This window comes from Emericellopsis cladophorae (genome assembly GCF_022114955.1).
Source record: "Emericellopsis cladophorae strain MUM 19.33 chromosome Unknown NODE_68_length_110240_cov_114_783829, whole genome shotgun sequence".
Taxonomy (NCBI): domain Eukaryota; kingdom Fungi; phylum Ascomycota; class Sordariomycetes; order Hypocreales; family Bionectriaceae; genus Emericellopsis; species Emericellopsis cladophorae.
The window spans coordinates 66210-92340 of NW_026250993.1; the positions used below are offsets into that span (position 1 = coordinate 66210).

A 26131-nucleotide genomic window follows, 5' to 3' on the forward strand; every position below is an offset into this window, starting at 1 on the left:
GGCTTTCACAACACATGAACTTGCAATCCATGTGGCAACACTGACGTAAAGTTCATGTTCACAACAAACCCCCGACACTCGTCGTCGCCGTCGCTAGCTACGTGTCTGAGGCAAAATACATCAATGTGTTCTAAAAGCGTCTCGCCAAGTATGACCATTGATTGAAGCATCAATTGCAGCAGCACAAACTCCGACGCCCTATACACAGACCCATCCAGTTGGCCATCATTCCGGTCATTCCCTCATCATCGGACTTATATACCCAGAAAGCGATTTATACATGACACCGTCCCTCATCTATCATCTCATTGCCAGTGTTGTCGTCGGACCTCCAGCTGTCGGCGGCCGTTGCGTGCTGGGGGCTGGCCGTGCTGGCGCTGGTCGGTTGATGTAATCTTGGTTCTCAATGGCGACACTCTTCGTCATGTGGTTGACCTTGTATACGCCAATCAAGCGCGCAGCCAGCTCGAACATGTTGTTGCGGAGCGAAATGACAATGAACTGAGCGTTCTTCGTCCTTTCCTTGATGTAGTTCGCCACAATGGAGACCTGGACGATGTCAGTACCTTGTTGAGAAGATGCACGGGGGGTTTGGTAACTTACGTTTCGGAAATCGAGCGCCGCGTCAATCTCGTCCATGACGTAGAGCGGCGTTGGCTTGTAATGATGCAGCGCAAATACAAGGGCGAGACTGCTGAGCGTTTTCTCGCCACCTGATAGATTGCTGATGTTCTTCCAGCTCTTCTTGGGAGGCATGACACTGAATTGGATTCCTTCGCTGAACGGGTCCAGACTGTCCACGAGCTCGAGCTCCGCGTTGCCGCCCATGGTGATGAGTTGATACATCTCTTTGAGTCGCAGGGAGATGGCACTCAAACCTTCCATGAAGCCCTCAAGGCGCATCCTGCGAAGGTCGTCGCACCTTTTCTTCGCCGAATCGCGCTGGTCAACCGCGGCCTGAAGGTCAGAAGCTCGACTGGCGTACTCTTCGACACGGCGGCGGTACTCGGCGAGTACACCGAGATCGACATTGACGTTTTGCGTCTTCTCCTCGAGGATCGCAATCTCACCCTTGAGCTGTTCCTTGCTCATGTCGGCAAGCTCGTCGGGCGTATACTGCGGCAGCTGCTGCAGGTCCTGCATAGGCTCGTCTTCTTCCCCGTCCTCCTCTTCAGCACTGCCCTCACCACCTTCTTCCGCTTGCTCCTTGTCGGCGGCTTGGTCGTCCATGGTCTGGCTGCGGTCGTCACCACCTTCGGCCATGTCAATGTCCTCGTCTTCCTCTTTCACCGAATCATCTTCCATGTCCACATCTCCATCATCTGCTGGCGATTGTTCAACCTTAGGCTTCTTGCTCTTGGTGACCTTCCTCTTTGCGCCCTCTGCGCCGCCGACCAAGTCCTCGATGTCATGTAGGGTCAACTTTGACAGCTTTTCGTCCCAATATTTCAAGCGCCGGTGGTTCTCTGCAAGAGCCTTCTGGTTCTCCTCGAGCTTGTTCTTCATCTCGATCTCGAGTGCGCGCGTCTCGTTCAACTCGGCTGTCTTCTCATCGAGCTCAGCCTTGAGTGCCTTGAGCTCCGTCTTGGTCGCGGCCAGCGCCTGCTCTGCCTCTTCCACATGCGCGCGCAGCTCCTCAGCCTTTTCTACTTGATTGTTGACGTCGTGGTCAAGCTGTTCCAAATCGTTGTCGGCGGTGGCAAGCTCCTTGTTGGCCTTGGTCGCGTCCTTGTCGAGCTTGACCTTCTGCTTCTCAGCCTTGACGCGGCGAACCTCGGCATTGGATATCTCTTCTTGGTTCTGGGCGAGTTCCTCTTTCATGCTGTGCACCTTGGCACGTTGGGCGCGTAGTTTCTCGCCACCAACCTCCATGATTTTGTCTTGCAACGCCTTGATCTCGTCTTCAACGCTCTGCGTCTCGCCATGGAGTTTCTCAATGTCCCTGTTGAGTTTAACAGTGTCCTTCTTCAACGACTCTTGGCGGCTGTCGTCAGAGGCCGACGGCTGGTGCTCCTTGCTGATCTCCTTGACGCGTCTTTTTAGATCAGCCAAGCTACGAGTGTTGCTTTCCATCTCGAGACCGATCTTTTGCTTCTCGGTGTTCAGCCGCGGCACGTTCTCGTTGATTTCGCGCAGACGGGTCTCGCACTCGCGCTGGTACTCTTGGAATTCCTGGTATTTGGTTTCCCAGGCATCCCTGTCAGTTTCGAGCTTGACGACCTGCTCCTTGGAGATGTCATCTGTTTGCTTCGATGACATGAGACCCTTGCGGGTAGTAGAACCGCCACCAGACATGGTACCTGATTTATCAATCAGCTCACCAGCAAGCGTGACAACCCTCCATCGCTTGGCGCCGTAAGCGATGCGGTTTGCTTGTGCCAGGTCATTTGCGACCAGAGTATCTTGCAGCGCATGGTAAAAGGCGGGCTGGAACTTCTTGTCTTTGGGAGTTACCAAGTCAAACAAGCGGGGCGCATCCTCTGGTGTTTGCATAGCACCCATGTCGCGGTTGCGCATCTTGTCCAAGCATATGAAGTTGCCTCGCCCGAGATTATTCTTGCGGAGGTGCTCAATGCACTGTTGGCCGGCGTCAACAGTCTCAGTGACAAAGTTGTCGAGGGCCGGGCATGCCGTCGAGATCGCGACATCGTATTTTGAGTCAATGGTGCCAAGATTGCCCAGTCTACCGTGGAAGCCATCAATGCGGCCAGACTCCTTCATCCGCATGAGAGCCGTAAGAACATTGCCGCGAGCTTGCATGCCCGACAGATTTGATCGGGCCTCATCCGCCTTCTGACGGGCGTTCGAAATCTTGGCGCGCATCTTGGGCTCTTGCTCTGCGAGTACGCCCAGCTCCGACTTCAAGTTCTCAGCCTCCGCAAGGAGCTCAGCCTTTTCTGACTCGCAAAGCTCGAGCTGCTCCTGCAATTTGGACTTGGCCTCCTCGGCGGAAGAAATCTTGCCTTTGAGCTCTTCAATAGCAACAGCGCCTGCGTTGGCCTTCTCTTGGAGAATGTTGAGCTCGCTCTCGGCAACCGCAATGGCTGATTGCTTCTGGTTGATTTTCTCGGTCCAAGGCTCGAGCGACTTTTGCTTGGCTGCGATTTGATCCGAGAACTCTTGTGTCTTGCCTTTCAGGCTCTCACGGATAGTAGCGAGCTCGGCCTCGGCCGCCTCCATCTGTTGCTCCAGCTCGTCCACGTCAGCCGTTCGAGTTTCAATGTCGGCCGAGCATTGCTCGATGGTCTCGTCAGCTTCGGCGGTCGATTGCTCAGCATTCGCAATAGTCTTTTCGAGCTTCTTCTTCTTGTCAGCGAGAAACTTGCGCTTCTCGTCAAACTTGACTCGCTCTTGCTCAAATTTAGACATTTCCTTGACCAAGGCTTGCGTCTGCTTCTCCTGCGTCTCGCAACTCTTGCTGCCCTTGTTGTACTGCTTCTCGAGCTCCTTGATTTGTTCTTGGCCGCCCTGGTGCTTCTCCAATTCGGCGCTGAGCTGCTCCTGCATTTGGCCGATGGCTTCCTGAGTGACAGCAATATTGTCGTGGCATTCTTGGCGGAACAGCTGGTATAGCGCCGATTGCTTTGCTGCCAATTCATTCTCATCGCGCATAAAGCTTAGTGCCTTGTCCTTCTTGTCCTCAAGACTGTTCTTCTCCTTCTCAACGTGCTGCACACGCCCACTCTTCTCTGCGCAAATGTCGTTGAGCATCTCGACCTCGGTCGCAGACTCCTCGATTGGAGTCTTGTACTTGGACGTGCCAATGATATCCTCCAGATACTCGAGTAGACCATCATCATGTTCGTTGGGTGCCTTGGGCTTCATCTGGGCGATAGACTCCACCTCACCCTGGAGGATGAGAAAACGCTTGTGATCGAGATCAACGCCTCGCTCGCGTAGCAAGGTGGTGACTGTGGTAAAGTTGGATTCCTTGCCGTTCATATAGTATTTGCTTGAGTTGTTCTTGAACGCCTTTCGCGAGATGATGAGCTCGGAGTTGGGAACAACCACCGATCCCCCGCCCGGCTGGTCCATGACTTCCTGGAAGTGGACAGCCACTTCGCAGTGATCCAGATTGGGGTAATCAGCTGAGTTGTGAATAAGCGCCGAGATTTTGCCCTGTCGCATCTTGCTGGCGCGAAAGCCAAAGACGAACAGCAAGCTGTCAATGACGTTGGACTTTCCGGAACCATTGGGGCCAACGACAGACGAGAAAGACGCATGGAACGGGCCAACTTCCTGACGACCTGCGTAGCTCTTGAAGTTGTTCAGAATCAGATACGTCAAGACTATGCGCGACTTTGGGGTAGTTTCCTCCACCGCGGGTATGGTTGTTTGGGTGCGTGACTTGATCATGAGGTCCAGCGGCTGATCCATGATGCTGTTGTTGAATCGATTGCCTCGAATCGTCGCCAAAGGGTCGTCTCGAAAACGGTTGTTGGAGCTGGTGATATCGGCCAGAGGAGTGGCTGGCACCGCACTCAGGTTGGGAGGCGCATCGGGCGGTGTAGTCTTTTGGGGTGTAGGTGGCGCCAATGCAATGGTCGGTCCAGTCGAAACTCGTGAGCTCGTACTTTGACGCTTCTTTGGCGTCGCCTGTGGCGATATGACCTGAGAGAGCTCATCCTCAGACTCCTCCTGTTTGACCGCAGAAGCGTCCACTTCGCCGGTCATGTCCGAAGCAGAGGTTTCCGATACCAGCATTTGAGTACCCTCACCTGGCTCTGTTTCCTCTGTTCGCTCTTCTGGCTCGGGAGTTGGCGCCGCTAGCGATGCCTTCTTTGGCCGCCCCCGACTTCTCGTTGTGGTTTTCGCGGCGGCGGGCGCAGGTGTAGGCGCTGCCGCTGATATTTTCCGCGTGCTTCTAGTCGATCTGCGGGATGTGTTTGATGTGTCTGGATCAAAATCCTCGGCCTCGTCTTCGTGGATTTTGGTCGTGTTCTGCGAGGACTCATCGTCCGAGTCGATCACAGCATTGCGCCGTGTAGCGCGTCGGGTCCGCGAGGCCATTGTGCGCTTCTGAATCTGTAAACGGCAGAAATTGCCAGTTGCGCAATCGTGCAACGGAGCAATCTTGTCTCTTGTTGGTCGTTGCTGTAATGGAAAGAGGGTTTGTCGATGCGAATTGGCGGCGCCCCGCGCTGGTTGCGTTGCGGTGAATGAGTGTGTTTGGATATGTCCCATTTCGGCAGGGGTCTGTAAACAACAAAGAGCCCCACTTCGGCGACCCCACGAAATCACGTGGATCCGCGACAGCTTCCATTCCAGCCTTCATGACGATTTCGCTGTCGCGCGCAACGCAGCCGACGGCCTTTGAACCACTGAATCAAGTGCGCTCGCACGTGTCGGAAATGTTCGACTACAGAGACTTCCAGCAGGTCTTCCCTGCCGGCAGTGCCCTGCCTTACGATCGCGAGCTTTTAAGCGAGATTGAAGGATCGCGCAAAGCTTTCGACGGGCTGCTCTTTATCGACCGCGTGATCAAGGCGCTCGGATTCTCCAAAGGTAAGCTCGATCTTCTGACCTTCATCTTCATTTTACTGATTCCTCGTAGGCAAATCCTACCCGCCCAAGACAGACAATGCGCTCCGCCAGCTTCACCATCAGATCTGCGAAGCCTCCATGGCGCTGCACTACAAGCTCTCCCTTCTCTACTACATCCTACTCGATTTCGACAGGACAAGTACGCGTGCTGTCGTCTCGGAAGACTTTGCGAGCAACTCTGGCCTGCCCAAGAGCTATCAGATCCTCATGAAAGGTCTGTGGCAGTTGGACCAGCAGGAGTTTGAGGATGCGCTGGAATACATTGCATATCCGTCCCTTATTCCCGATTTTGCCGACGATATCATCACCGCCCTCGTTCGCAACGGCGAAGAACAGCTTGCACTGTCATACTACTACACCGTGCAGCCGATCTTGAGTACATCGACGGCACTGGAGCTGCTGTTCGAAGCAATGGCGCGCAATGACGCCATCGAAGCACTCTTCTTCTCGCGTACGCAACCCGAGTACATCCGAGAGACGCTTTTCCAGCGCCTAATCTCGCTAGCTCTCGGCGACAACCAGAATGCTGGGATGGAAGATGTGGCGTTTCTGCCATTCACGGCAGAGGAAGAGGCGTGGTTTGAAGAATATTTGCTGCACGGAGACGGCAAAAATATCAAAAAGTCAAATGATACTCTCCTTGTGCGCAAGATTGCAGACAACAGATTTGACGAGATTAAGGAAATGCGAGGCAAGTCTGGGTCCTGGGGACCAATCTTGGAGGGGATTCGGCAGGGAACAGATGGCCAGTAAGGGGCACGTGTTTTCCTCCAGCATAGCAATGGCGTTGGCATACTAAATGAACTTCAATATTTTGGGATCATTTGACCATATACCCGAGACTGGGTATGATATCCATCTTGGGCCCTTGAAGAAGCTGAATACATGCTGGCAAAAATCATCGTTGTGAACCCTGCGAATCTTGATGTCAAGGTCTTTCCAATTCCACTCCCTTTTGCGCAGTCTTTCAAAATGACAAAAGTTAACGCCGAAGCTTGCAAAGGTATCAAATCACTAAATTGTCGTCTCTTCGTCTCTTCGGACATCATCAACGCTGGTAGCCCTGCCATGGCGCATCAGTGACAGGAGGTGTGTACGGCGCCTGGTAAGCCGCAGGACCAGGCGGAGGATATTGCGGCTGACTTGGGTAGCCAGGTTGATTTGGTGGGGCTGTCTGAGGAAAGTAACTTGCACCAGAGTAGTGCTGCTGCTGCTGCTGAACGGGCATGGGAGAGTTAAGCAGAGACATTGGTGTTGGCGGAAACACCTGTGACAGCGGACGCTTGTCATGGTAGCTTTGCGGGATTGGAACGGCATCGTACGTCGGTTCCAGGGGCACAACCCGGTAGGGCTGCGTATCTGGGCCCGGTACGTGCTGCATTGGGGCAGAAGGCGGGCTCATCGGGGGCGAAGCGACCTTTTGTAATGTCCTGTGATACAACTGGCTCAATGGCCGGGCGACGCTGCGAGACTTGGTCGGCGCAGGCGTCAGGGGCTCACTCGGAGGAGGGGCAAAGTACGGCATGGATTGCTCGGCGGGACCCTGTGGGGGTGGGTGAAAGTAGGATGCTGATTGCGGCGTCGGAACGTACTGCGTAGGTGGGTTGTAGGAGGGCACGGTCTGAACGATGGACAGCCTGTGTGGTGCCGGGGGTGATGTCTGAGCTGGCGTGGTTGCCGATGAAACCACGTAAGAGTGCTCATGACTCTGGACAAGCTCTGGTGGCGTCATTGGCGGGCTATGGCTGTAAGGCAAGTGATACTGATGAGCTTGAAGGGGAGCCGGTGGCGGAGGGAAGCCTGTGCTATCGGTTGCGGTACTCGCTGCAGGCGTCTGGGCTCGTGTTTGTGGCTGTGGATGCTGAATCAGCAAATTGTTACACGTCGGCGTGTGAAATTGCATCTGAGGTGACAGGAGCGGCTGTGGTATAATCGAATCAGGTCTCGGTAGTGACGAGGCTGAGGATTGTACAGGTTCCGCTGGGAGTTCCACGCTGGAGACACTGTAAGAAGCGACCGTTGACTGAGAAAACGCGGACGTTTGCGTAGCTGGGGTGGAAGGCGATGTACACATGCCCCCTTGCTGCGTTGCTGCGGATTTCTGATCATGATTGGCATCCCATCCTGGCAACGAACTTGAAACATCACTCATGTCGAAGAGACTAGGGGAACTGGCGTGACTGGCTGCTGGCTGTTGGTGTGGCATCTCACACTGGGCGGCTGATCCCGCCTCGGCTTGATATTGATCTGTCCATGGCCCAGCTTTCCAGTCCTTTCGCGCGTGAAATCGAGCAGCCGGCGGATTGTATGAAGGAGGGCTCGTGTGATGCGAAGCGCTACCGCTGGTTTCCCCTGAGCTGTACGCTGGAGGAGGAGAAGCAATCGAAAGTCGAGAGCTCGGGCCTGCGGCCCATGCCTGGGGGTTGTACGGCTGCACTGGATAACCTGCCTCTGCTGCTTTCGCATCCTGCACAGCTTGGAAGACACCGGCAGCTTGGAAAGCTTTCCGTGCCTCCTTTCTCCTGACGTGATTCGTATGCGCATGTTCGACTGCGAGTCCAGCACCATCCAGCGCCGCGTGCGTGACGACCTTGATTGCCGTGTCATTCTCAACAATCGCAGATATACCATGCTCTGCGCCCTGTGCGGCAATGGTGTCTGCTCCTATCGAGGCGACACCAAGGGTCATGACGCCAATGGTCCCGCTGATCGCCACGCCGCTGAAGACGTCTCGCTTGCGTGTTACGTGGGACGCTGAGTGCCTGGTGAGATGCCTCTCAATAATTTCCCGCTTCTTCCGGGCATTGTGGATTGCAGGAGCGGCTAACGCTACGCCGATGGTTGAGACCCCGGCTGTCAGAGGAACAGCAAGCCCAGAGACGGTGGTGGAAGTAGCAGCGCCGGTAATCAGACGTGTGTAATGCTGCCATTCTCTCTGAAGCTCCTCTGGCGTGAGCCCGCGGCACTTTTCGTCGTATTTCTGGAAGTCAAAGGGCATGGCTGTTGTGTTGCGTCTTCTTGGACAGGGCGGGGGAGGATGATCGCCAGGGACACATGAGGGGGCAGAAGAGCGCGCTCAGGCCCATGATATCTACTGTGCTCCTGCCAGGAAGTCTCGCAGATGTGGCTGCTTATGCATACACGAAGTGCGGAATCGCAGGCCAAGTGTTCGCCCGACGAGGTGTTACCGCGTGCGGCTGAACCCGATATCCCCATGCAGCTGAGTCCAGTCAGCCAACGGATGCATCAGGTGCCATCCTATCACAGATGGCTAAAAGTTTACCTATGCCGGGGTTTCGGCAAGGGTGAATGAAAAGGTATTTGTTTCGTAGCGATGGGAAAGGTTCAGGCTCCCACAGACCTCCAAGTTGCCGCCTGGGAAGTTAGCTGGTTCTGCGAGGGTTTCCAACTCTGATCAACAACCAACAAAAAGGGGGTCATGGATAGGAAATGCAGCAAAGATAGACAATAGTCTCGTACAAAGTATTCAAGGGATAATGTGAGGGCGAAGGAAAAAAAAATCGGACATAGAACAAAAACAAACATCCAGATTGAAGCTTATCGGATTTGAACCGATGACCTTGTGGAATTTCCGATCTGGAATCACACGCGCTACCGCTGCGCCAAAGCTCCAGATGTAAGACATTGTGATTTTGAGCACTATAAAATAACACACGCAAGAGACCGCACTCTCGATTTGGTAGACCTTTATCAAGTGCAGGAATTAATAGCACAACACACATTCAGCCCTTCAATGTGGAAGCTACTGTAAATTAATATCAAGGCCGACATACCGACGGGATCTTTGTGAAATGAGACGTTCACAAGGTCGCTCTCATGCTACGACTCTTTCATTGTCCATCCAGGCAAACTCTCAAGTGTTGACATGGCGAATAGAGATCGACAACGTCCATGTGGCAGTCGCTGTCTCTCAGTATCAGAACAGTTTAAAAAATCAGTCTCGTATTTTGAAGATTTGCTTGTGTTGTGCCTTTTTGAAAGCACTCGCCCCCGGCACTGCATCAAGCCCGCTCAACGCATGTAGTATTGTCTATACTCTAGGGGAACGGGGCATGCGCTCTGGTCTTCTAGTATGCATGCATGTACCAGATGTTTATTATTTGTAAGGCATATCCAAAACCATGTCTGTATATGGCTCGCAGACGATTTGCCTCGAAACCCGCGGAACAGGCACCATTCGTGCCTTGAAAATGGGCTCCAGTGCTCCCGACATCACGGAGTGACCAAGACGGATTGATAGCTTGCTCGGAGAACCCGAACATCGAGCTTTGGAATCCAATAAAAGACTTCATGGGACTGTAGGTTTTTATACAGTACTTTTATAGAAATGGAATAGATAAAATCGCACATCCGATAATTGGAGAGTATAGTGCACGTCACGCGAGCGCGTCTTGTGATGCATTCAGGGGTAAACACCACATTCAACCTGCGCTAGCCGAGACAACCACCGAACGATAGGGAATTACTCGGTAGCTGAGGATAGACATGTATCGATGTTTCAACATTCATTTATGGGCTACTTGATTTCGTTCCCGACGCTCATTGGCTTCACGCACTGGGTGATTGCCTCGGGGAACATATTTCTTTCGCCTTGTGTATGTGAAGTCCAAGTTGCTGTGGGAAAAGCCTGCTTATCTACCCCATGCCTTTACAGTGAACTGTTCAGAGACCAAATGGGCCTCAGAACCTGTGGGTGGGCGGTGGTTCAGCGCTTCAGCGCTTAAGCACATCATTAAGTTTCCGTGCAGCCTTCGCATCAACATCATCTCATTTTTTGAACGTGCCCTAAGGTCATCCATGGTCAACAAATCTTTCATGTAATAGGGTTTTAGAAGCCGCGTTATTTATTGAAGGGCCTGCGAGTTTGTGTTTGATCCGAAGCTCACAACTCAGTCTGCGATCTTTCTTGTCACCAACCAACAAAGTCCCGAAGCCACGCTTCAATCAACGCTCTCACAATCATCAATCCTCTCACACGTCTCAAAAGACGTCATACCATTTCCCCCCTCAGCTCATCGATATATTGAAGCAGAGGATCATCAAGACGTCGAACGTAAGTTATGCAAAGATACCGTTTCCCATTGCAACTGCTTGGCACTCAACTGGAGTTGGCCCCAAGTCATGCCCATGAGGCTACTAGGAGAGCCCGAACCCATAGCTAGATCAATATACAGACAAACCAATGAACCGCCGTCAACATCAATTCCACTGAAGCTCTATGCACCATGGGTATTGTCGATGCCTGATGGGACCTGGTGTATAGCAATATTGGCGAGCCGATCATTTGATGCGAGGACAGCGCCACCGGGGCCCGGGAAGGGGCCACTGGAAAAAGTATCTCGAAGCCATTGTTGTTTTTGTTATTTAGATTACGTAGCGAAAGGAGGCAATCCTCCTCCTAAAATAATCATCACAAGGGTCCCTGAATTGACAAAGATTGGTCCCCATCAGTTTCTACAGCCTCCTCCCTTCAATCTCATGGCAGCTTCAAATGCCAACATGAACCAGTCTCCTCCAGTCCTCCCAGACAGCCAACTGGTCAAAAAGCGAGGAAAAACTGTCTTGGCATTTCTTCAGGGCCTCGGTTGCAACACTTGGTACATTTCTTAGCCGTTCAATTCTCGGTATTCTGCTACGTTAGTGAGGTACAGCCGGGTCCACGGGCACTGTTCGTGCAGGCCCGTGCACCTCTCATCTGATCTTCGCCATGCTCTCACCTGTTTGATTATTTTCGAGTATGGTGTGATTCTTCTGATTCTGTGAATCTTTTAGGTCACGTTATTGAAGTTAGGGCTTTTCAGCTTATGCTATCTAGTTGCTGTGGAATTCTTCTCCGTTCTCATGACTTCAGGAACAACCTCCAACGAAATTAAGACTAATAGCCACAGCACATCTTCACAGAGCAGTATGAAGCCGAGCAGTATGAAGCCGAGCAGTATGAAGCCGAGCAGTATGAAGCCGAGCAGTATGAAGCCGAGCAGTATGAAGCAGACCAAGCACCAATACCTCCTCAGCATACAAGAAACTGCAGAGGAATCATTGAAGTTGTCGGCCGTAGGTTCAAACTCCAGACTCCTATCCCACCCCCACCGGAAGCTAATGTATCATAGCCCGTCTTCAACCTCAACTGCGGTGGCAACTGCGGCCTTGGTGGTGCTGTTGGCGAGAGTGGCTTTGGCGCCACTGGTGGTAACGGTGGTGGTGGCCGTGGTGGCCGTGATAGGATCACCAAATCAGCAATGAAGTGTCGCAAATTGAGCTTGCTGTGAGCTTTGATCTATGACTAATAGCTAAAAAAAAAACCCGCAGTGTCGCTCGGTCCGTGTCCCCGCTGGTCCCTCGCCGACTCGAACCTGGGGGCTAAGTGGCCAAGCAGGTACCGTAACTGCCGACGTCGAGACCGCTATTGCACGGGCAGGGGCACAGATCATTGCCGAGGCCAGTAGAGCGTTGGAAGCTCCGATCGAGCAAGTGAACTCGCGGGCTGGGGTCCTGATCGCGGACGTAGACTCTCGTTTACAGGTCTTGGAGGAGGCCTCAGGGGTTCAGCAACGACAGCTGCAGGAGTCGAGGGGAGCTTGGCAGGGGGAGGATGAGGAGGACTTATTAGTCTTCAAAGATGCTGGAACTCAGGGTTGAAGCTGTATGGGTCGCAATTTGCATTCGCGTTCGAAGAGGGTTTCGTCCCTGACCGCAGCTGAAGAGCGTGACTGACCTAGCAATCGGCACCAGTAAGATAACCAAGGAATGATAAATAGAATGCACCCTCGCTCATCCCTGGTTCAATATTGATTTGCTCAGTCACGACTGAATTTTGCGGGAGTTGCAGACTCGATGCTCATCACAGGTGCACATGGAGAAACCCCTGAGCCTTGGCCAACCAAGTAGGCTCACAGAAACAACTGATAGGGATTCGCAATCAACCGACAGCCATCAATCCAGCCCGGTATCCGCTCACTTTGTCGCTCGTGGACGAAAGCCTCGCAGCAATTCGAATGGGTACGTGAAGTCGGAAGATACGATGTGGGGACTAGGGAGGAAACATTTCCAGACTGGTTTGGTTGAAGGACATTTGGGGTGGCGTGGCAGCGCAAGGTGGTGCGGAAGGGAATCACATAAGAAAGAATGTTTAGATAGACGCGCTCTGAGTCGGGTGAAGTTCTGGATTTTAATAATTACGCGGTCGTCCACGATGACAGAATCTGAAATTCCCCGTCGTTCGCCAACGTACGCTAGTAAAACTAGTCTTGGCTTCAAGAGACACGACAACCTTTGCATATCCGTCAACAAATAAAAGATGGAACATTCCTAAGCCACGTTATTTCACTGTCAATATCGACTAGATTAATTGAAATGTTCATTGCCATTGCTTTGCTGCTACAAGATCTAGTTCTTCATCTTCAAGCTGAACAGCCCCCTCTCAATCGACGACACGATAATGTGCCCAGAGTTGAAGTAAGGGTAGACAGACCAAGCACCGTTGAAGGTAGCAGCACCGCCTTGCTCGTCATCTTCTGGGCGTACGTCAAAGAAGGCCGTCTCCTCGAAGAGCGCACCAGTGTCGTCCTCGGCCAACGATGTGACATTAACCACCCGCAGACCAGAACCATAGTTCGCCTGGTACGATAGCCCATCAACAATGTATTGATTGTGATCTATGCTTTTAACAGGACTTTTATAGATACCCCTTTTGAAAAAAGTTAGAGAGCGGTGCGGCCATGACGGCGGCATGTTTGGATGCATGCGCCAGGAGTGGGTACTCACCTGAAAACAGGATAGGTCAAATCAGTGACATCGACAACGTATGTGGTGGTGCGCTGGTCGGCGGCGGGACCGTTCATGTATTGCTCGTCCAGCTCGTCGTCCAGGAGCAGATACTTGTGGTCCTCGGTCAACCAACCCTGGTGGGTGTATGTAGCACCGTTGTAGGTTGTCCTGGAGAGTTGGGTTGGGAGAGTAAGGCGGTCAATTAGACTTATCACAAGAGCGTCTTCGTTAAACCCCATGGATATATGCTTCCCTTGATACCGACGATCCGGTCCGTTGTAGATGACCAACTGCGCATCGTGCACATAGCCGTCGTCAGACAGGCAGCCAGCGTCCTGGGGGCGCGCAGGGTTCGACACGTCGACGAACCAGAGGCCAGAATTGCACTTGAGAGACGACGCGGTACCGACAGCGGCAATGATATCCCGGTCCTCGCTGGCCACCAAGTTGTGGCTGCTGCCAAAGCCCGTGAAGTGAGCAGTCAAGTCCCTGGAGACGCTGTAGGTGGGAGGGTTCTTCTTGTCGGCCCTCTCCAGCTTGCGGAGATCAAAGATCTGCATGCCGTGGTCGGGGGCCTCGGAGCCAATGTAGGCGTGGTTGCCGATGACCTTGATGTCACGCCACGAGGACGCAACAGTCTGTGTAGGCAGACGACCGACGTAGGTCAGGCTGCCATCCGAGTTGACCTCGACAAAGGCGGTGCCATCGGACTGACCGAGGAGGGCGAACTCGCGGCCAGAGGGAGAGGTCCAACCCCAGACATCGTTGCCCTCACGGGTGCGGCTGTTGGTGTCCTGGTGGCGGATGAAGCCCTTGAGGTCGATGTTGTTGCACGAGTACTCGCCCGCCTTGCCGTCAACGCACTCGGTGGCGCTGGCAACCTCGTAGCGGTTCTTTTTGTACATGCCATCGGCCCTGTCCTTTTCGAACTGGGACTCCTTGCGCTGACGCAGGGTGGACATGGCGACAGCCTTGGGGGCGCTGGAGGCCTTGAGCTCGTTGGCCTTGAAGTCGGAAGCCTGGACCTTGAACTCCGCAGCCTTGAAGTCTTGGGCTGCGGCGCTGGTGACCAGGCCGGCGAGGAAGATTGACGCGAAAGAGGCCTTCATGATGACGGGCTGGGTGTGTCGGTGAGGGGATGGCGAGAGAGACGGACTGGAGAGCTGTCTGGTGCGAGATGGAGACGAACTGATATACTTGAAGACCGGCAGGGGTCCTATCATGCCATGAACACCTTCTCTCCCACCATGGATGGGGCAATATCCTCTACCCGACCAGTCAGCTGCTCAGAGAACACAAAGAGCTCTTGGCAGAAGCTTTAGAAGGCAGCTGGGTAGCCTACCCCAGGCTATTGTTTCCCATGGCACCCTGGATCTTGGTTCGGAAAGGGGCGAGTTGGGGACGCCTTCGCAGTGCTACCCTGGATAGATCGGCAGAAAGACGACAACCTTCCCCCTTGGGTCAAGTCGACTTGGGTTGGCGGGAAGACAGCGTAGCATCCGAGTCCGCAAACCGGCTGCTAGGTGGACATGTTCACTGCCACCAGACGCCTGAAGAGGAGTGTGGACGCGACGATCATGAGCGCTGCCTTCGCCTGCCTGATTTGGCACATGGACCGCGCACGCTGACGAGCGAACGTGGGATGAAGGGGTTGGTTTCCTTTTCCATGCCATTGGGACTTGTTTCGATGGCGATCCGTCTTCTAGAAACATGCGAGCAGTCTCGATTGATACTCCAGTCGAGTAGAACAAGGTCGTCCTTCACCCTGAACTCGGTCTCTAGCTTCGTTCGCACATCGGCAGTGATCCAATAGTTCCCCAGACTAAGCAACGGCAATTGGCAGAACAAGCACTCTGCCAAGTTTGATTAAGCTCGCCCCATTGCCTGTTTGCCGGTTTCCCCTCACGTATGGCCAGCAGCCCAATCTTCACCCATGCAAGCCAAGATCGTAATCTCGCCACGGCCCCCGCAGCATCCTCGCATGATGCCGTCCTCCACGAATCAACGGACGGAAATACGTTGTTGGCTAAGCAATGGTCAAGGTGCTTTTGTGCTTACTTTTAAGTTTTGACATTGGATGGTGGGGCCGCGAGACATGCCGGTGGGGAGGCAACCATCATCACCAATTATCAAAGATTCCTCCTTCTTTGTCCGGCAGAGCGAGTCGGACTGAAAAAACATCATCACCGTGCCCCACCAACCTTGTTCTCACACGCATGGTTCTTTTGTTTCCATGTGCCGCGACCTGGGCCTTGATAGGGATATTATGCATTCATGCAGCCAGGTATACCCCAAGATTCGAGCCGTTTTTATCCACTATCTTGCCAGGACCAATCTTCTATCGAAGCTGGTAGTCGAGACTAGACGGCCACACTCTAAGCTGTCTAGGCACACGTACTGTCTAACAGCTTCAATCGGACATTGGGGCCTGCCCCTGCTTCCTTACCACACGGAGCTGCAGGACGCATTGCCACTTCCATGCAATATCTCGAATACGCCATCGAATTGCCAAGGAATCTCTTGAGCCGTCGCAATCCGGTGACTGTGGAACTTGAATTGACACTGGATTCGACGTGAGCCATAACAAACGTCACTCGATAAAGTGGCCTCACTAGGCTGGAGTTTGGTCATTTGCGCAAAGTACAGAGTTTCGCACTCTGGATATTCGCTGCATGGTGAGATCTGGGTATTTCAATTTCCCAGGCTAATTGCTTGACTTTTGTATTTGCACAGACTGTGAAAAATCCCCTTAATTAGCTTCATCTTGAGCGTCAGTTCGTGCCTGGACGGCAGAGGAAGGGGAAGCAAGGAAAATCACGGAACCGCTTTCTCAGCTAGAAACACTTTTGTGATTATACCAAACTCGTTATTTCAAATACCTGCCAGCATGGACTGACGTCTATCCACCCAAACGTGAGGCAAGCTCGTGCCCAAGAGCCGGAGGGGTCAACCCGTTGCAGTGTGACCTGTGTGATTGAGACGGATCTTGGATTATACAGGTATAGAATACAGACAAATGGAAGAGCATCAGCGGAGGCTACACCACGACCCGGCGCCTGTGAGTCTTCGGCCAGCTCAACCAAAGCTAAACCGCGGGAAAGGTCCCTCGAGATCGCGCAACCGTCGGCAGACACCCTCAAACTCTCTGCGGTACTCCTTCATCCAGTCTGTGATGCTATCTACCCTTGTGTTTGGAAATACCACCGCGGCCACCAAGCCAGCAAAAATGCCGAGCTGTTTCTAGCTCTTAATCTAGTCCTCTTTGAGAATACTGAAGAGTTCAAGTAAGGTCGAGCAGCAGGCGGCTTCTCAGGGCAAGAAAAAGCCCTGTGACCAAGTGAGTTTACTGCTGCGACTCTGCAATGACGTTGCTGCAATTCACAGCCGGCCCGACTGATGGAGGGCAACTGTCAAGGTTGTGATAACATCTTGTGCGGATTACGGGACTTGAGCTGTGCTGTCACTATTCCCGCGGGCGAGCCGTGGGTGGCTGACCCAGAGGTCGTCCGATCTAGTAAGTGACTATGGTGACCATGTGCTCACGGTCTCTCCCGACAACTCGCCGTGGATTCGCGGGGTCGTATTTCAGAGCCATGGGTGTTGGCAGATTCTGCGTGTCTATAAATACAGTCCGCAATCTTGTCTTTCAACCTCCACGACACTCTCTTACATTAAAATAAAGGAAGACAATTACTAGCACCAGATCCTCTCATCGACCGTAGGATCTTGGGACTACTAGTTATATAGTTTCCTTTATTATTAAGACGTACGAAAGTACCGAAAGTTATAAGTTTTAATATATATAATTAAGGTATTATTTATTAATAAATAGATTTATAGAAAATATCTTTAATGTTAAGTATAATTGCCTAAAATTAAGTAAATTTAATATACATATATATATATATATATATATAATACCTAAAATTAACATTTAATCTTAAGAACTTTAATATTAAATTAATATTTAAGAAAACTATATTTATATGTAGATGAATACCTACCAAAAGGAAATAAAAAGAAAGATATGAATAATAAATTAAGTATCTTAAGTACCAATCGTTTCTTTATTACTTCAAGCAGACTCTATATTAGGGTGTCTTCTGGTATTAGGTCACCCAGGCTGGGCCCCTTGACTTGCTCTAGCACTGCACCGGCAGAAATAGCTCTACGCGCTCGGGGTCTCACTGTCATCTAAGCGCATGTGACGACTCGAGCTCGGCCATCACAGACCACCCAGTCAAGTTCAACGCAAGACTACGAGTGCGATCAAGCAGCCATGTGATGCAATATGTTTAGTTGATTTTGATGGGATTGAAATAAGTACCGGCGGGTATAGAGACAGGCCAAAAGACCACGACTCTCTCCAGAAGTTAGCATAGTTAATCTAATCAGCATTATGTGTAAGCCAGGTTCAGGTGTATTCAAAGCTGTTGATCGTGGATTTCAGGTGGATTCATGGGGTGTTGATCTTCTATGTATTGAGGCAACTGTCAGCATGACCTGATAATCTGACCTAGACCTGAATCTCATCTATATAACTAGCTAAACTCTATCCAAGTGCCATGGCACTCTCAGGAACTGGCGAATTCAAGGGCTGTGGCCGACTCTCGGTCTCTCAATCCCTCTGAGCATTGACTTCTGTGCCAATAAGCTCTTCAAGACTCAGTCTCTCAGGCATTGATCCAACGTGCTCTGCGGGCCGTGTTCCTGTTTCTGATCCAACTAGCGTGTGGAACACATTCGTCTCCGCGCCTCGCGCGTTGATCATCATTTCGGCCTTTCGGATTCTCTTAGCCATGCCCGCCATTGCCTTTCTTCTTACATCCAATGGCTTCAAATTCCCATTCCCTTGTCTTGTGATCGCTCCTGTTGATGCTTTTTGAAGTATAGGTTACAGGCTCCGCGACTGCTCGACGGCCCAACCTAGCCCGCGCTCAATCACAAACGATTTGAGATTCCGAATCCACGATCCGCCATCATACCAAAGACATCCTCCAAAAGAGTCATATAAGTGACATCATTCGACATCCCCAGATCAGAGCCTTCACCACTGGTCAGCATGCCCACGGGTCTGCCATCCAGATTCCACACGACAGCACCAGAGTCGCCACGCTCAGAGAAATAACTGGGCGTGCGGAGAATTCGATCATTCGGGAGGGCGATTATGAAATACTCTTCCGAAATGTGCTCTGGCCCTTTTGAACTTGGCCTGCGGGTTACCGCCTTGTAGTCATTGCAGTAGCCGAAGGTCAATCCTGTGGCAGCGCCATTTTTCCCGAGAACGTACTGCCTCGATTCTGGGTTGCTGCATAGAGACTCATGCTCAACCATACCCCGGCGAAACTCAGATTTTGGGATAATTGAGCTTTGGAGTTGCATGGAACTCTTCTTGTCTAGGGTTGGGTCGACAGCTTTGAGGGTTGCCATACCCACCACATTATCCCAGAACAGTGGGACAAGATTCCACTGATGGCCAGCCTGAACTCTATTCTCAAAGACTTCGAGAAGAGCCCAATCGCTGATTGCTTTTCTGGCTTTGTCGAAGCTGATCGGAGGTGTGTAAAAGACTCGCCCAAGAGTTCTGATGGATAGAGACTCGAAGGGTCTGATGTGATCCCTCAGCGTACTGTTGACCCCAACAACGGCCTCCGCAAGTGTCGTTTTCGCCCTGATGACTTTGATGTCAGGGTGCATTGATACACAAGCTTTGTGCTCCTCGCTATCCGACCATCCCGCCTCACAAAGGTCATCTTTGAATCTATCAACTTTCTTGGACTGTTTCGTGATAGATTCTTCAAGCTCCTCAATCCACTTGTGGAGATACTTGGCCGAGGGTAGATGGACATCGTACCGCATTTTGTCTGGATCGAACACGGATAGACTCTTCGATCTGGATTGCACGCAATGGTTGCAGGTTAATGCAGCAATAAAGCTGCAATCCTCTGTCTCGATCAATCCAGGGGAACACTCTGCCCTCTCCTGCTCTGTCATAGATTGCCACTTTGATAGCCACCGCTCGGTCGGCCTCTTTGTGATCCGGACAGTGAGCCCCAACGTACCAGTGCTCCCTTCATAACCCTGCTGTTCATTCCTGGCGTTGTCGGCCGAATCGATTGCGGCACCAGGGAAGGGTATGAATTTGCTGAAATCCTCCTCCTTTTTCTCAGCATTCTTCAAATTTAGCGCCCCAAGTTTGGGAGGCGCCTCAGAGTTGGTTAGAGGAAACCAAAATGTTGCCATCATCTCACATTCCACGTTGTCGATCCCAAACTCCCGGAGGATATCGATGCATTGATCAACGACCCCTTGGGCCACGTTCCACTGTGGCATGTGCTCTGCATCAACACTAATCAGCAATACAAGTGACTGCGTATGCTGGTCTTCGAAATCTCCAATCTTGACTGGAAAAAACGACAGCCATTGAATCGCTTTCCCATCTAGACACGAGATAATTCGAGACTTTAGCGGGCGTTCATCTCCCCATGCTGCGGCCAGGGCGTCGTGGCGCCCCGCTGGAATCAACGACTTGTAGTAGCGGGGGCCGTCCCAGGGAGTCGTGGATGATCGTGCGATGAGAAGAGGCTGTGAAGGAAAGCCCCGATAGTATCTCTCCGCGTCTCGCCTAGTTAGCTGTCTGCGGGGAGGCTCGTTCATGTTGGACACTGAAGCTGTCGTGAGATTCAAGGGAAGCGGCTCTGTGTCGAAAATTCCACTGCGACTCTTCTTGGTGTTAGACGACGCGACAAGTGGACTTGGTTGACGTCGCTTCGGCGTTGTGGAAGGGCCACTGGCTGCAAGGTCAAGAACACCGTCGGGGGAAACTGGGTCTTTTGTAGCAAAAATTAGCGGCGTGGAGGGGCTCGAAAGATTATCCTTTGAAGCGGCCATATTGAAGCTTTCGTTAGGGTTTCTTTCGTTGGAATTTGCCTGGCGAGTCGCGACGTTCGATGTCTTGTAGATGTAGATCACAGTTCTAGAGCCATTATCAGTAAGTAGTTATACAGGTCTTGTTGTTCTTGAAATTCAGGTTTAATCTACTGTTAGGTAAAGTACGGACGTCGCTCTTGCGGCTTCGTGCTCATGACGCAGCCAGCAACAACGCCGCAGGCCAGGAGCCTCTCGAAAAATTAGATCTTTAGCCCAGCGAACTCTACTATTTTGAAGCCTAGCTCTCTAACCAGGCACACCAGTCGTCGACGGCAACGGTGTCGTCGTCTCATACTGTGATAGGTAAGCAAGTACGTTGTCGAGCAGCGCTACGTCGAATCCCGCGTCTCCTGTGCACGGGCTAACTAATTTCGCGCTCTTCATCTTTTCTTAGCATCAGCATGTTCTTCAGATAGCGAATAATCATCATCTTCTCCTCTGAATGCTCTTCTTCTTCATAGGTTATGAGCCCTCGTTGTTCCACTGCACGGCTGTAATCCAACCTTCCTTCAACCTCAACCACACGGAACGTGCACACGCAACAACGCTTGCAAAAGATTCGACCTACTCCGAATTCGATTTTGCTCATCAGCGGTAGCGACTTTATCGAGTGAGTATGGTAGGATGATACCGCGAAGAAGAGCTGACATTGAACAAGCCTTTAAGAAAGTTGTCGATGGTGTCCAAGCATGGGCTTAAGATACCTGCCAAAAGCTTCCAACTACTGCAGAGCAGGACAACAACTGGGTCCGACACATGGCACGAGCTGACCCTCGGGGGTTACATGAATTCCAAGGCCGTCAAAGAAGAATTAAACATCAGCGGGGCTGTGTCGATTCCCGATACAGACGAAAACATGTTGGTTGCTATGATGATGAGAGCATTGCATTCTCACGTGTTTAACCATCCGCAAGGCAAACTCTTTGGCTGCATACTCTCAGAAATAGCAATGTGCCCCAGTCCACATGAGTCCTCGACAGCCGCCCCCGTGGCGACAACAGCTACAGCGACCTTGTCCGCAAGGCAGAGGCGTATCAAACACGTGGCCTTGCCCATGGAGACGCGACCAGTTAGAATTTTACAGAAGCTACTCTAGGTTGATACGGCCAAGAAGAGCTCCCACTCGACAGCAGTTTCAGTGGCTTTGTCCTGAACAAAAAGCCTCCTAAGATCGCTCGAGGATAGGGAGGCATGTCGTCTAAAGCACTTCGAACTAGTCCAACCACTAACGCTTTTGGTCAGTCTCGATCGATGATGCAAAGGCTTATCAAACACGTAGCCTTGCCCACGAACACTCGTTCTGGCAGAACGCTGCAAAAGCTACTCTAGTAGGTCGATACCGCCAAGAAGAGCTCCCACTCGACAACGATTTCAGGATGACGGAACAGCGCCAGCCAACTGCCAGACCACTCGAAGGAGCTTTTTGAAGGTCTGGATGTCATCTGAAGACTCTGGAATGCCATCCAAAGATTACACATGTAGTCCCTAATTCTGGGGCGTAATTGGCACAATACCCGCGGCCAGGCAGCACAGTTGCTCACCAAGCTAGCTACAAGACCGCGCCGCGACCTCTAGTCAGCATATCGAGCCGCCAGGAGAGTCGATTCAGGAAGTTTTCGCAGGATGGTGTCAAAGGATGGAGGGCGAACAGAGCCTGAAACGGCGGAGGAGGACGCGTGCGCGTCTCCGAGTTATCGCCTGTGGGGCATCGGCTTCCCCGACAGATGGAAGGAAAGACTAGCGACCACAATTGATAGCCATATCGATCAGTTCATGCACAGGAGTCGTGGTCACATCGGCGGGAGGTTGCACCGCATTCGCAGGCGTGGCTTGAGGCGAAAAATTAGTATTATCGACGGGCACTCCCACGGTCGTTTCGGGAGCATTAATGGTCGGAGGAGTCGTGAGTCGTGCGGTTAATAAAGAGCCGGCAAGCCGCCGCGTGTTTTACAAATTGCCGAGCTGTTTCTGGCTCTTGATGTTGTCCTATTTGAGAATCCTAGCGAGTTGAGGACGAGCAGCACAACATCAGGACCAAGCATGCTGGCAAGTTCTGCATATTCATGACTACAGCCCACAAGCTCAGCTTGCAACTTCGATGACACGCTCTCGTATCGAACATAAGGCAAGTGATTGCTAGCACCAGATCTGCTGACCACATGCAAGTTCCCAGAACTGTAGGTCGCAGAGTCTCCTTGAACAATAGGCTCCACGAAAGAACCAAATATTATAAGGCTCTTATAGTCCAGGCACTGCTCGTTAGGAATTCAAGTCATTGGAAGTATCCTCTATATCGAGGATCATCAGCTATAGTTAATTAGTTTTCGTATATATATAACTCCTAGGTTTCTCTCTGATTTTGGTAACTCTAACCTTAGATAAATATCCTAGAGACTACGTTCACACGAAAATAAATAAGCACCCCAAGGTAGCAAGAATAAAGACAAGAATAGTAGATTAAGCGTCTTAAGTACCGATCGCTTCTTTATTACTTTGAACAGACTCTATGATAGGGTGTCTTCTGGTGTTGGGTTACCCAGGCTGGACCTCTTGACTTGCTCTAGGCCAAGGGCTCTCCCTCTTTTGGCTTACTCAGACCGGGTATCTTCCTGTTGATCGGCCTGGTCCTGTTCACTGGCCTGGGCGATCTCAACACGTTTCTTGAGCAGGTCTCCCAAGTCAATGATGTGGATTGGGTCCTCTTCCGCCCCAGGCGTGTTGACTCTATTAACGCAGATTCTATCGGGATTGGATGCGTCCCAGGGCCAAGGAAGAACGGCCCCAGCCACTGTGAACTCAGGCTCGAGCGGCTGAGGGGGGGCTGGATCAGAAGAGACTGGAGAGCCTCGGGCGCGGGACACGCTGGCTCGATGGAAGTTCCCCAGTGTTTTCTTCATATGTCAGTCTTCACATGTCAATGGGAGCAGAATGACAGCCACTCACCTTTGGGGCCATGGTGCCGGCTGCCTCGTGGACATATTCGTAACTCTTCAAGTCGTACTCTGGCCTGACGCCTTCAAAGTATTCCACATCCGGGAGCAGTTCTTCAACCCATTTGGGGACATTGCGAGGCCTCGCTTTTTTGTAAAAACCTTTGTTGTCCTGGGCCTCGGATCTGACAGTAGACTCCGAGTCCGAGGGCGTGGTGCCCAAAGGGCCCGTGAAAATGACGGGCGAGGGTGAGGCTTCAGACATGGTTACTCTTGGGCGAGGGGGATTGGCGCAGCTCGCCCGTTTATATATGGCACCTTCATACATGTTCATGAGCAGTGCGGACGGCCACTGTGGCACTCCCAAGGTTCAATGGGTTAACTTTGTTGAGCCACGGACCCCTCGACTTCTGGGGAGGTTAATCACGGCCATGGCGCCAAAGTAAATGTGCGCACCAAAGTCAATTAAAATGACATTGACTGATGGGTAAACTCAGTGCAGTCAGGATGGCTGGCGAGTTTGCTGCATGCGGACTCGCTGTACTGTACTTGAGAAGAAGGAGGCATTCTCAAACAGGAGAAATCGAGTTACATTTGAGGAGGCTGAGTGTCGCCTATACTCGTCGCGTCACATTGAAAGACAGCTGAGTATGGGCATGCCATTATTATTGTTCTGAGAGAAAAAGTTGTCGTGTTAGTGGAAGGATAAAAAAGTTGTTTACGAGTCAAATCAAAGCCCCTTTTTTTATGTCCCCGCGACGCCGAGACCGGTGAGTTTTAGCGCAAAACAGCAAAGACCCTTAATTCTTTTCCCTACGTTACTGTTTGCTATTGAAATAGCGTGCTTGCTCCACAGGAAATAAGGTCCCGCTCTGAAGCTCACAGCCAGTGAACGCCATCTCTGTGAGTGTGTACGGCAATGCAGTCGACATGAAAGCTGGCACAGGCAAGTAATAGGGTAGGCAGAGATTGCAATGCGAGCTTCGCCAACGGCGGCCCCTGCCCGGCCCGGACCGTGAGCAGCACTGTCAATTGATGAATGTCCAACGGCATCACCCGTCGACCAGCCTCGATTGTCGACCATCTCCAAGATGCCATCATGGCTTTCAAGTCGCAAGATGCGCCATCGACTGCCATATCACTGCGCGCTCTCGCGCTCAACAAGCGCTTCACGCGCATCGTCATCCTCGCGGCCGTCGCGCTCCTCATCATCCTCGTGACCGCGCTTCACAATGCGCGCAGCGACGAGCTCCGCCTCCCTCCTGACATCTACAGCAGCACCACGTTCAGCCTCGTCGCGCTGGTGCCCGCCTTTCTGAAGAACGACCCGCCGCCCGAATACTACCCCTTCCCGACGACCAGCCGTTTCCGCCCCGTCAGCGTCGAGAACCCATCTGCGAAATCAAGAGATGCTCTTTGCGCAACGTTCCCGAAACACCTCCTCGGCTCCGTGCAGCCCGTCCTCAAGATGGGCCATGGCGAGGACAAGGCCAAGATAGAAGCACAGCTAGACAGCGTGAGCGCCTGCTTCGACAAGGACGAGCTGCTTATCTTCTCGGATCTCGAGGAGACGATTCACGGTCACGAGGTCATTGACGTTCTGGCCGATCTGCCCGAGATATACTACGCGGATGACAATCCAGACTTGATCAACTACGTCTGGCTCAAGGAGATGAAAGCCAATGGCACGCTGGACAAGGACAAGGAGGCGATGGGCAAGATCAATGGGTGGATCCTGGACAAGTACAAGTTCCTGCCCATGGTGGAGAGGGCCGTCAAGATGAAGCCCGACAGGGACTTTTACTTCTTTTTCGAGACGGACACGTATGTGTTCTGGGACAATGCATTCCGCTTCCTCCAAACCTTTGACCCCGAGGTCCCGATATACATGGGGTCCCCATCGCCAGGGCGAGTCGTGGAGGACAAGAGGATCAAGACATTCTTTGCCAACGGCGGTCCCGGCTTCGTGCTGAGCCGAGGGGCGATTAGGGCTTTGCTGCATCGCGAGACGGACGCGGCTGGCCAGTACACCGAGCCCCCTCTGTTGGAGAAGTGGCTGCCCGACCTGAGGGGAGAGTGTTGTGGTGACAGCGTCATGGGATGGAGTCTTTGGGATATTGGAATCCCTCTGCATGGGTATTGGCCACACTTCAACCCTCATCCTGCCCATGGGATACCATTCAGCGATCTATACTGGTGCCAGCCACCCATCACCCTGCACAAGACGAAGCCTGATGATATGCGAGATCTGTGGAAGTGGGAGTTTGGTGAGAGGAAGCTTGAAGTAAGTGGAACAGTCTAGCTCCATTGTGACTTTTGCTAATTGTGGTAGCGGCCTTTGTTGTACGCCGACCTCTGGCGCTTCCACCATCCTGGCGACCCCTCCGTCAAGGACAACTGGGACAATGGCGACTGGGACGGCTGGGTAGCACCACCCGAAGCCAGCATCGACTCTTTTGATGCCTGTGGCGATTACTGCAAGTCTTTTGACAACTGCGTGCAGTGGTCGTGGCGTGGTGGTCAAGAGAAAAAGTGCGTCGCCATGCGCTCGATTCGATATGGCGACAAACCCCCACGCTCGGTTGACGATCCCCACCAGGAGATCAAGGCTGGCTGGTTCAGCGAGAGGGTGCAACAGTTCCGCGATGATCGACGATGCCCAGTCGTGCAGTGGGAGAAGGCGAGTGTCAGGAGGATTTTTTGATAGGACAGTCATCTGTTTGTGTATATTGGCAAGCAGTTAGGCGTCTATAGACAGACTTGATTCAGGTATGTGCCACCAGGTCTATCAGACACTCACCCTGAGCTCGGCCTTAGAATATCCTTCTTGGTGCTGTACGCGACCACACACGGTTACCAGATGATCAGCAGTCACCAGACAGTGGTCACGAGCCTTATTGTCAGAATAAAGAAGGTAGTATTGGATCAGCAGCAGCCGG

General features: G+C 52.2%; 8 protein-coding genes across 8 annotated transcripts; 3 read left to right on the plus strand and 5 right to left on the minus strand.

Moving 5' to 3' along the window:
• Positions 1-300: 300 nt before the first annotated feature.
• Positions 301-5010, minus strand: J7T54_005356 (Structural maintenance of chromosomes protein-like protein; the record flags this gene model as incomplete). Its single annotated transcript, XM_051509737.1, has 2 exons — positions 301-549; positions 604-5010. The coding sequence occupies 2 exons, from the start codon at positions 5008-5010 to the stop codon at positions 301-303; spliced, it is 4656 nt and encodes a 1551-aa protein (XP_051359306.1).
• Positions 5011-5273: 263 nt separating this feature from the next.
• J7T54_005357 (uncharacterized protein) lies at positions 5274-6297 on the plus strand (the record flags this gene model as incomplete). The annotated part of the gene is made up of 2 exons (XM_051509738.1): positions 5274-5505; positions 5555-6297. The coding sequence occupies 2 exons, from the start codon at positions 5274-5276 to the stop codon at positions 6295-6297; spliced, it is 975 nt and encodes a 324-aa protein (XP_051359307.1).
• Positions 6298-6592: 295 nt separating this feature from the next.
• On the minus strand, positions 6593-7276 carry J7T54_005358 (uncharacterized protein; the record flags this gene model as incomplete). Its single annotated transcript, XM_051509739.1, has 1 exon — positions 6593-7276. One exon carries the CDS (start codon positions 7274-7276, stop codon positions 6593-6595), a length of 684 nt encoding a protein of 227 aa, XP_051359308.1.
• Positions 7277-7481: 205 nt separating this feature from the next.
• J7T54_005359 (uncharacterized protein) lies at positions 7482-8542 on the minus strand (the record flags this gene model as incomplete). Its single annotated transcript, XM_051509740.1, has 2 exons — positions 7482-7645; positions 7990-8542. The coding sequence occupies 2 exons, from the start codon at positions 8540-8542 to the stop codon at positions 7482-7484; spliced, it is 717 nt and encodes a 238-aa protein (XP_051359309.1).
• Positions 8543-11472: 2930 nt separating this feature from the next.
• Positions 11473-11834, plus strand: J7T54_005360 (uncharacterized protein; the record flags this gene model as incomplete). Its single annotated transcript, XM_051509741.1, has 2 exons — positions 11473-11619; positions 11676-11834. The coding sequence occupies 2 exons, from the start codon at positions 11473-11475 to the stop codon at positions 11832-11834; spliced, it is 306 nt and encodes a 101-aa protein (XP_051359310.1).
• Positions 11835-12951: 1117 nt separating this feature from the next.
• On the minus strand, positions 12952-14441 carry J7T54_005361 (uncharacterized protein; the record flags this gene model as incomplete). Its single annotated transcript, XM_051509742.1, has 3 exons — positions 12952-13252; positions 13330-13500; positions 13594-14441. The coding sequence occupies 3 exons, from the start codon at positions 14439-14441 to the stop codon at positions 12952-12954; spliced, it is 1320 nt and encodes a 439-aa protein (XP_051359311.1).
• Positions 14442-22850: 8409 nt separating this feature from the next.
• J7T54_005362 (uncharacterized protein) lies at positions 22851-23457 on the minus strand (the record flags this gene model as incomplete). The annotated part of the gene is made up of 2 exons (XM_051509743.1): positions 22851-23072; positions 23206-23457. The coding sequence occupies 2 exons, from the start codon at positions 23455-23457 to the stop codon at positions 22851-22853; spliced, it is 474 nt and encodes a 157-aa protein (XP_051359312.1).
• Positions 23458-24231: 774 nt separating this feature from the next.
• Positions 24232-25896, plus strand: J7T54_005363 (glucose-methanol-choline oxidoreductase; the record flags this gene model as incomplete). Its single annotated transcript, XM_051509744.1, has 2 exons — positions 24232-25476; positions 25525-25896. The coding sequence occupies 2 exons, from the start codon at positions 24232-24234 to the stop codon at positions 25894-25896; spliced, it is 1617 nt and encodes a 538-aa protein (XP_051359313.1).
• Positions 25897-26131: the final 235 nt, after the last annotated feature.